This window comes from Solanum tuberosum, unplaced genomic scaffold (genome assembly GCF_000226075.1).
Source record: "Solanum tuberosum cultivar DM 1-3 516 R44 unplaced genomic scaffold, SolTub_3.0 scf00325, whole genome shotgun sequence".
Taxonomy (NCBI): Eukaryota; Viridiplantae; Streptophyta; class Magnoliopsida; order Solanales; family Solanaceae; genus Solanum; species Solanum tuberosum.
The window spans coordinates 567452-576583 of record NW_006239251.1 but is presented as its reverse complement, the minus strand read 5'-3'; the positions used below and the strand labels follow the sequence as shown (position 1 = coordinate 576583).

The 9132-nt window shown below is 34.3% G+C and overlaps 1 protein-coding gene across 1 annotated transcript; it reads left to right on the top strand.

Annotated features, from left to right (window-relative positions):
• Positions 1 to 1717: 1717 nt before the first annotated feature.
• On the top strand, positions 1718 to 7494 carry LOC102582345 (squalene synthase-like). The gene is made up of 13 exons (XM_015314921.1): positions 1718 to 1912; positions 2541 to 2583; positions 2714 to 2803; positions 3102 to 3177; positions 3534 to 3603; positions 3840 to 3983; positions 4075 to 4179; positions 4345 to 4491; positions 5168 to 5243; positions 5440 to 5528; positions 7129 to 7220; positions 7294 to 7339; positions 7431 to 7494. Exons 1-13 carry the CDS (start codon positions 1718 to 1720, stop codon positions 7491 to 7493), a joined length of 1236 nt encoding a protein of 411 aa, XP_015170407.1. The 3' UTR covers position 7494.
• Positions 7495 to 9132: the final 1638 nt, after the last annotated feature.

Here is a 9132-nt window from a genome sequence, read left to right as displayed (position 1 = left end):
TATGGGGGTGGGGTAAAAAGGAACAAAATTTTAAAAATTTGAAATATTTTTCAAAACATTTTTTTTTGTGAGGGGTAGGGGAGGGGTGGTAGGGATTGGGTGAGGTAAAAGAAACCTTAAAATTTGAAATATTTTTCAAAAGTATTTTTTTTTTGTTTGAGGGAGGGGGAGTGTGGGGGGGTTTGAAGGTAGGGGCTGGGGATGGTTTGAGATTAGGGATAAAAAAATATTTGAAATTTAAAAATAAAGAAAATTTAAATTTTTTAATATTTTTCTATGAGGAGGGTCGGGTCTGGGGTACGGCGTAGTATAAGAAAAAAAATTGTAATTTAAGCATGAAGTAGAGTTTGTAAAAAGTTCTCCTTAATTTTTGAAAGGAAGTCATTTTCCTTAAACTTGAGGAAAATAAGAGCCTGATTGACATTGCTGTTGGGAGGCAGAAACACTTATTATGAGAAAAAAAAAACACTTTTTATCGAAAAATTAAGTGTTTGACAAATCAGTAAAAGTGCTTTTAAATGGAAGCAGAAGCAATTTTCGAAAATATTTTCCAAATTATTTAAGTCAACTAAACATGAGAAAATTGGAAAACTTCGTACCAAACACACCCTAAAAGGTCTTATTCCAAAGGAGAACATCTACCATTAGGTGCCTTCTATCTCATGATTTCAAAGTACGAAAACTAAAACCGTTAATTTTGTATGTGAATTTCAACATTGATTCTTCAAATTTATTAAAATAAATTTTACATATTTGACAATTAAGGTTTATTAACTTATGGTTTTATAGTTTTTGACTTATTTTTGTTATTTTGATTTTCAAAATTAGTGCTTAAGATTACTTTTTTATTTTATTCAAATATTATAAAAATATTTAAAAATTATTTTGACTCAAAACATTTAAAATAAGTCAATTCATATGGGTTTAGATGAAAAGTAAAATAAGGTAACATAGTAAAAATAATTTAGAATATTAAGAAGAGTTTTTTTTTGGTTTCAATCCAGTTTTCGATAGGGGAAATTAAGCAAATACTCCGTAAAATTTTTTTTTACAAACATATACCCCTTATATTCATACCCCACAAAATAATTATACTATATACCCCAACTAATTTCGCTTAATTGATACTAAATATATATATATATATATATATTTAGTACCAATTAAGTGAAATTATCAGCCTTAATGTTACCAATACAATGATACATTATATATATACTGACTTAATATCAATTAAGGAAAAATTATCAACCTTTAATCTGATAATTATATTTCTTGAATTACTTTGGATTTGGATATTAATATATAATTGTTTTGAATTTTATGGCCATTTATGTAATTTTCCTTTTTTGACATCCACCTTAGAGCCTGACTATTCTGAATTCGTGCCGAGTAAGCCCATTCGGAGGGAAGCCCTTCCTACCCATGATTTGTTCATACTAGGAGCCAAACTCGAAATCACCCCACCCCCACCCATACCCCACAATATAGTAGTAACACGTTTCCATAAAATGGGAGGGAGGGAGGGAGTATCCCAATTCGGTGTATAAGAAGATGGAGGCAAAAGCTCAACTGCCAAACGAACAAATATGTATATGATCCTCAATCCTCATCACAAAAACATTCCCTCCAACGCTTCCTTTTACACAAATTAATTAAAGTGAATGTATATAGATGTGAATATCTGATTGATCAAATAACAATAACAATAATAATAATGGGGATTTTACGTGCAATTCTGAAGCATCCTGAAGATATTTATCCATTGTTGAAGCTGAAGGTAGCGGCACGATATGCCGAAAAACAGATCCCTCCACAACCACATTGGGCCTTCTGTTACATCATGCTTCACAAGGTCTCTCGTAGCTTTTCTCTCGTCATTAAACAGCTTCCTGTCGAGCTTCGCGACGCCGTAAGTTTTCTCCTCATGAAAAATTGAACAAATATGCCCTTCCTCTGTTGCTAATAGTTTGGCTCAAAAATGCATCTACTATTACTTAATTGAACATTCTTTGTTCAAGTTCGCATGATTTAAAGGCATTTTTGTTCAATTTCGTATGTTGTGGTGCCAATGTAGCTTATGACATCCTAATAATGTTCAGAGGACTGATGATATTATGACTATTTAGGAAGTAATGCTAATGTATTTGGATTTGGGATCATCTACAATTAATTCCATTTTTACAATTAAAATTTTGATAGTATAAGTTGCAAATTTTATCACCTCAATGAAATGTTAGTCAAGCTTCATGTAGGTTGAATTTTGAGACGACGAGAATGTTATATGATGACAACGGAGAAATCATATTTCCTCTCCCACACAATGAAGACATTACTATTTGGTATATAGATTTGGATTTTCGCTTAATTAGGAAAAAATTTGAGGAAATATATATTTTCCTGTTTCTTCTTAGTTTATCAGAAATGAAGCTCCAAATTTGAATTGTTTCATTGATCGGTCTAGAAAACTATGTTTTCCTATGATCTTACTACTATTATTGTGAAGGTTGATTTCTTATAACTTCTGTCTATCTTTGCAGATATGTATTTTCTATTTGGTTCTGCGTGCGCTTGACACTGTCGGTATGTTCAAGTACTGAGCTTTGAATGCAGATAACTAAGTTGGTTAACACAATTAGACTGACATTTAAGTGCATTCATTTTCTTGGAGTCATGTTACTTATTCACATTTTGATGTTCGTATTCTGGACAGAGGATGATACCAGTGTAGCGACAGAGGTGAAAGTACCAATTTTGATGTCCTTCCATCGCCATGTTTATGATCGTGAATGGCATTTTTCATGTGAGTCTTCTGAATTAAAGCCGTCGTCTTCCTCTTCCATTAAGGCATTGTTAATATTGTTTGTCCTCTCATTGCCCCGAACTCTCCCCCAAAAAGTAAATTTAAAAGGAAAAATTGGAGATGCAAAGATATTTTATAGAAGTCTTATTTCATTAGTTTACTGTAGCTTCTTTCTCTAAATGGAGATTTCTCTTTTCTTTTGTTTCATTTTTTTCCCCTCTGATCATGAATTGTTTTCCAAATATAATTTCCCAAGTATTATAGACTGGTTTGCTAATCCCAATTTTCATAATATTAGGCGGTACAAAGGACTACAAGGTTCTTATGGATCAATTCCATCATGTTTCAACTGCTTTTCTGGAGCTAGGGAAACAGTGAGTTTGTACCTAGCAACGGCTGCTTTTGAACTTGCTGTTGGATATGATTATTAATCAGCAATGCTTAATGAGTACTTACATTTTCCACACGTTGATATTCTGTCAATACAGAAACAAGCTATAAATATATACATAGTTTTTGTTCCTCTGTACAGTTTGAACTAGTTTTGGAAGGGAGAACCGGGAGCATTTAAGTATGACTTCATATCCATGTGATATGTTTGTCATTTGAACTCAACATCTGTAGTTTGAATATGAAATACTATAGTTTTCCCATTCTACTAACTTTTGGTATGTGCTGAATGTCGTGATCGCAGTTTATGAATGAGTGTTATGTTCTTATAATGTTGCAGTTACAAGGAAGCAATCGAGGACATTACCATGAGGATGGGTGCAGGAATGGCAAAGTTTATATACAAGGAGGTATGCAATAAGTACTATATATAAATGAGAAAGGATCAAAGATATGAACTTTATACTTGTTTCCTTATTGTGTTATTATGGATTGCCTTGATCTCTCAAGCTTTCCTGTTTCATGCAATTCCTCTTTGTAGAGTCATTTCCTTTCTCGGCCACCGTTAACCAAAAATATGAAGGTGGTGTTAGCTTCACTGAAATGTAAGTATACGAGTTAATCACTAATATTCTATCTTTGTCAGGTTGAAACAATTGATGATTATGATGAATATTGTCACCATGTAGCTGGGCTCGTTGGATTAGGCTTATCAAAACTTTTCCATGCCTCTGGGAAAGAAGATGTGGCTTCAGATTCTCTCTGCAACTCCATGGGTTTATTTCTTCAGGTGTTGATCTTAACATGTATGGCAGCCACCCGTAACGTAACCATCTTTGAGTGTTTTTTGGAGTAACAACAATGTTTGCAATATACTGCAGAAAACAAATATCATTAGAGATTATCTAGAAGACATAAATGAAGTACCCAAATGTCGCATGTTTTGGCCTCGTCAGATTTGGAGTAAATACGTTGACAAACTCGAGGTGTGTTTTCTTCAACTCTTTAATTGGCATTTCTTATCTCATATTTTCCTGCCATATTAGTCAATTTCATGATACTGAATTACCTTGAATACGTTGACACTGATGTTTTTTCAAATATGGGGTTCATTGATTTTTTAACCGACTGCATTTGTCGATGTGCCTCAGGACTTGAAGTATGAGGAGAACTCCGTCAAGGCAATTCAATGTCTGAATGAAATGGTCACTAATTCTTTGTCACATGTAGAAGATTGTTTAACTTTCTTGTCTACACTGCGGGATCCTGCTATCTTTCGATTCTGTGCTATTCCACAGGTCTTTTCTTTTATTTTAGCTCTTGTTCTTGACTTTTATCGCAAAACTTGTGTGTCTCAGATTGTAATTTGCATCTGTGTTTGATAATCTGTTGAATAATACTAAAAGGAAAATATATGGAATTTTCGAAAGCCGATGACTGAGGCAGGATTTCTAACAAGAAAATTCAAAAAAATGAAAAACTGCTATACCAAAAAGCTTCCCTATGTCAAGGGGATTCAAAACATATATGTACCATAAGAATTTGTTCTTACCCTATTTCGGCAGTATAATTTCCTGCCAAAGAGGATTCAATTGAACCCCCTCTCGTGCCTTTATCTCTGCCACTGACTGAAGCTTTATTTTTACTGAAATTATTTATTTTCATTATTCTTGATTGATCAAGGACTTGCTTGTTGCCTTATTTCCACAAAAACATCCATCCATCTTTCATTAGCTATCGGGTTAGTGTTATTGAAAATAAAAAAATATCTTATATAATACTTTGAACTTTATTTTCTTTTAATGCTGGGTAAAACAGCAGATCACATTGATTTGTTATGCATATATGCGCTTTGTGAATTTATTATTCATAATGCCCAGGAATATTAGTATGTGTTTGCTATTTTTGCATTATTAACTTGTTAAATATTCTTCTGAAAGTGTGCATTGCCTTAGTATTTTATTACCTTACCAGGTCATGGCAATTGGGACCCTGGCAAAGTGCTATAACAACATTGAAGTTTTCAGAGGAGTTGTGAAAATGAGACGTGGTAAGAACACATGTCATGCTACTTCATACACTGTTTGTTTACCATTTGTGTTTTATGATTGATCTGATCCCTGAAAGTCCGCAAATTTGTTAATGTTTTCCTTCAACTTTCGTAGCCTCTCTCATTTAACTTTGTTACCATCTTCTCCTTACCATCATACTGGCAGTTATTAAGATGCTTAGGTTCTTCTTTTTAGGTCTCACCGCTCAGGTTATTGACCGGACCAGGAACATGGCAGATGTATATGGTGCTTTCTTCGACTTCTCGTGTATTCTGAAATCCAAGGTATGATACTTTCTTATTCTTGTAGTCACTTGCTCATTTTGAGGGTTACATTGTTATTTTTCTACATAATTCTCCCATGTGGTTGTGTGCTCGTCTATTTGTTCATATTTCTGCATGTTTCTGTGTAAGTATTCACACATAGTATGTTTTTCATGCTCGCTTGTGTCGTTATGGACTTTATATCAAGTTACTTGACACTTTGTGCATAAAATTGCATGGAGGTTTTGAGCTATGCTACCATGACAGTCGATAGACTCCTCTAACCTTGTAGAATTAGCTCTTCCGGAAATTTTCTAATCATTATTACTGAATTAGCTGTTCAAGGAATCTCTGTCTTTTGTTATTTTATTGTATTTCAAACTTAAAAAATCAGAATTCACATTTTCCTCTTCAAAGACGAAACTTCCATTGGCGAAGTGGCTATCGTCACACTTGTCTCTTGTGACCGCCTGCCATCCTATTCACAAACAGATTCTTCATGCACTGTGTTCCCAAATTTCATCCAATGATGTATTTGAGATCATAGTTTAAGAATATTGCAACAAGTACATTGTGTCGTCAAATCCAAATCGTAAAATAGCATTCCTTTCCCATTGCTACTGGGGGATTCACACAGAAAAGGCTATCAGTTGGTAAATATCGCAATCATACCATACAACCTACCAGTGTAGTTCCACAAGTGGGGGTCTACGGAGCTCCGTATGCAGACATTTCCCCTACCTTGGGAGGTAGAGAGATTGTTTCTGCTAGACCCTCAGCTCGAACAAAAGAATATCAATAAGGAAATAACACAAGTGAAGAAATCATGGCATATAAAAAGCATGACAAAATGTTCTGAAAGAAAAAGGAACAATAACTACAACAAAATAGTGCGATAATCAAAGTACAAGAGACATTAGATAGTAGTATAAATTGCAGGACAAGAAATTACAGGAGAAATACTATGACTATTAGTATGTAAGGATAAGCAAGACCACACTCTACTATCTACTAACCTTCTACCTTAATCCGTGTCCTCCACAACCTCCTACTTAAGATCATGTCCTCGGTAAGCTACAACTGCGTCATGTCCTGTTTATCATCTTAATCAGACCATATGGGTGCAAATCCAATATAAAACAGTTTCCACGATGGATGCATTCATATTTGAAGATGTCATACAAATACTGAAACAAGCACAAATGACAAAATACTACGGCTTGTGCAAATTTACTAGGTTTCTGGTAGTTGAAGAAAACCCAAAATAAGGCCAGTCTCTCTTTTGTTTTCACCAAAGTGGGTAATATCTAGTTTATGGTCCATCAGAGAAGCTTACCTCTGCGCAACATTGTTCATTTCATAATTATTTGAATAAGCTACTTAAATGTGAAACCTTTTAAACAATCTTTTCACAAATTTAATGGGCTGAAATCAATGTTATGTTCGTTTAGTATTTAAAATCCTATCGATGGTCTATAAGCTTTAGTTCACTTCCTAATGATAATAAATATCTCTCCAGCTATGTACCACCTTCTTCAATTTCTCCCAAATATTTGTCAAAGTTCCATTTCATAGTGAAAACTTGTGCTAGTTAATCAACTTGATCGGTTGAACGTTTTAGGTAGAGTATAAAGATCCTCAAGTGGCAAAAACTTTAAAGAGGCTTGAAGTGATCTTGAGAACTTGCAAAAACTCGGGAACCTTGAACAAAAGGTATGTTACATATCCTAGTATTTTTCCGGAGTTTTTGTGAATATCAGCTAATGCACCTGCCAATGATCGCCAGGAAATCTTTCGTAATCAAGAGTGGACCTAATTACAATTCAACTTTCGTGAGTTTTTAGTTGATTTTTTCTTCATGCTTTTTAGATACGATTTCCTAAATACAGTGAATATTTTCTTATCCTCTGAAATATATTGCAGGTTGTTGTCCTTGTTGTCTTAGTGGCTATCCTTCTAGGATACCAATCTGGAAACCGGACTTAGACCATGTGTAAGTATTATCGTAACAACATCCTGGCCAAAATGCCTAATAGTTAGATGCATTCCATCCTTACATGATACAGAGTTTTTCCTATTATGTCCCGTGATTTTAACCAACTTGTTTGGGATTGAAGTATTTCTTTCGTATGCACTATGCACCTATGATTTGAAAGACCATACTATTTAATCTTCTATTACTATATAATAAGCGTCTGGATCATCTTATGATTCATGCTACGAGCTTCTCTTATGACCGGGAGGTTAATTCCTTTCTCTTTTTTCATATGCTATTTACATGATATATCGGATTGTATTGGTAAACTTAATCAAAACCTCAATATTCCTTTTGCAGGACTGATTTTCTATATATTGAGGAAATATGTGTTTGCTATATATTTTCTTCATTTTCCTTTTGCAGGACTGATGTTAGACGAAGGTCCGGTTAAAAAAGAGATGGCGCAAGCTCTTGGATGAGTTTGTGATAACTGCAGATTTTGTCATCTGTAACTTAGGAGTCATTTGGTTTAGAAAGACGTTATACAAGAATTAGTAATGCAAGGAGTAATAATACAAAGTTAGTTGTAAGTTGTAATACATTGTCATCCAAATCTTCAGTCTTTTGCTAGTGGTGGAAGCAAGTTGTTATTCATTTATTGTAAAGACTAGGTGGTTATGGCCTGTGCTAGCACGAGTCCAATAATGTAAAAGCTTGAACTTTTATTTTTGATTAACTTTTTTTTAAAACCAAATTTATACCACTAGACAGTGGTCTAGTGGCATTTTATTAATAATAATCATAAAAAAATCTCAGTAGGAATAAGTACAAGTAAGGGAGGCTAGACCTTACCTTACCAATCCTAATGAGGTACCTAACCTCTACTAATTAACAACCATTAAGAAAATACGAGCTAGAGAGAACTAAATATTCTATGATCATCACAAAGTTTATAATACACTCTATGATGATATTACAAGTGAGGATTCTTAAGCAATGAAAAATCATGAAGGCCAAGGAGAAAGTTGAGTTATTGTAACATCCGACAATTTGAAATAGCTAAGAAGAGGCTTAGAATTTGAAAATTTTCATTTTTTTTGGAAAGGATTTGAAAATCTGGAAAATTTGGCTAAGTATGGAAATCAGTGATTTTTGGCCAACTTTGAGCAGTCATAACTTCCAGCTCAGGATGAGTTAGAAGCAGTTCCAGTTATGGTTGTGAAGCTTGTGGAATGATCTTTCCAACGACGCCGAGTTTGCTAAATTCCGAGTTCGTATGAGCGAGTTATGACCCTTTGAAAGTTGGGCAGTTGACAAGGAAATCCGTCCGGGAATCATTAAGGGCATTTTGGTCTTTTCCCTAGCTATTTCTTTTGAGGATATATTGTTGTGTTAGGCTGATATTTGGATCTTTTGTTCCATTTTAAGAGAGTGAAGGCTAGGGCTTGAGAAGAAGAAGAGAAGAAGAAGAGAAAAAGAGGAGAAGAAGAAGAGAAGAGGAGATCAATAAGTTTCCGACAAGATCATCGTGGATTTTCGTCGGGGGTGATCCCTACCAAGGTATGTGAGCTTTTAGTGTTGGGTGATCCTTTCCCCCACACACCTAGCCCCTTTTACTTATTAAGGAAGGATTGGCTTTGTTGTTAA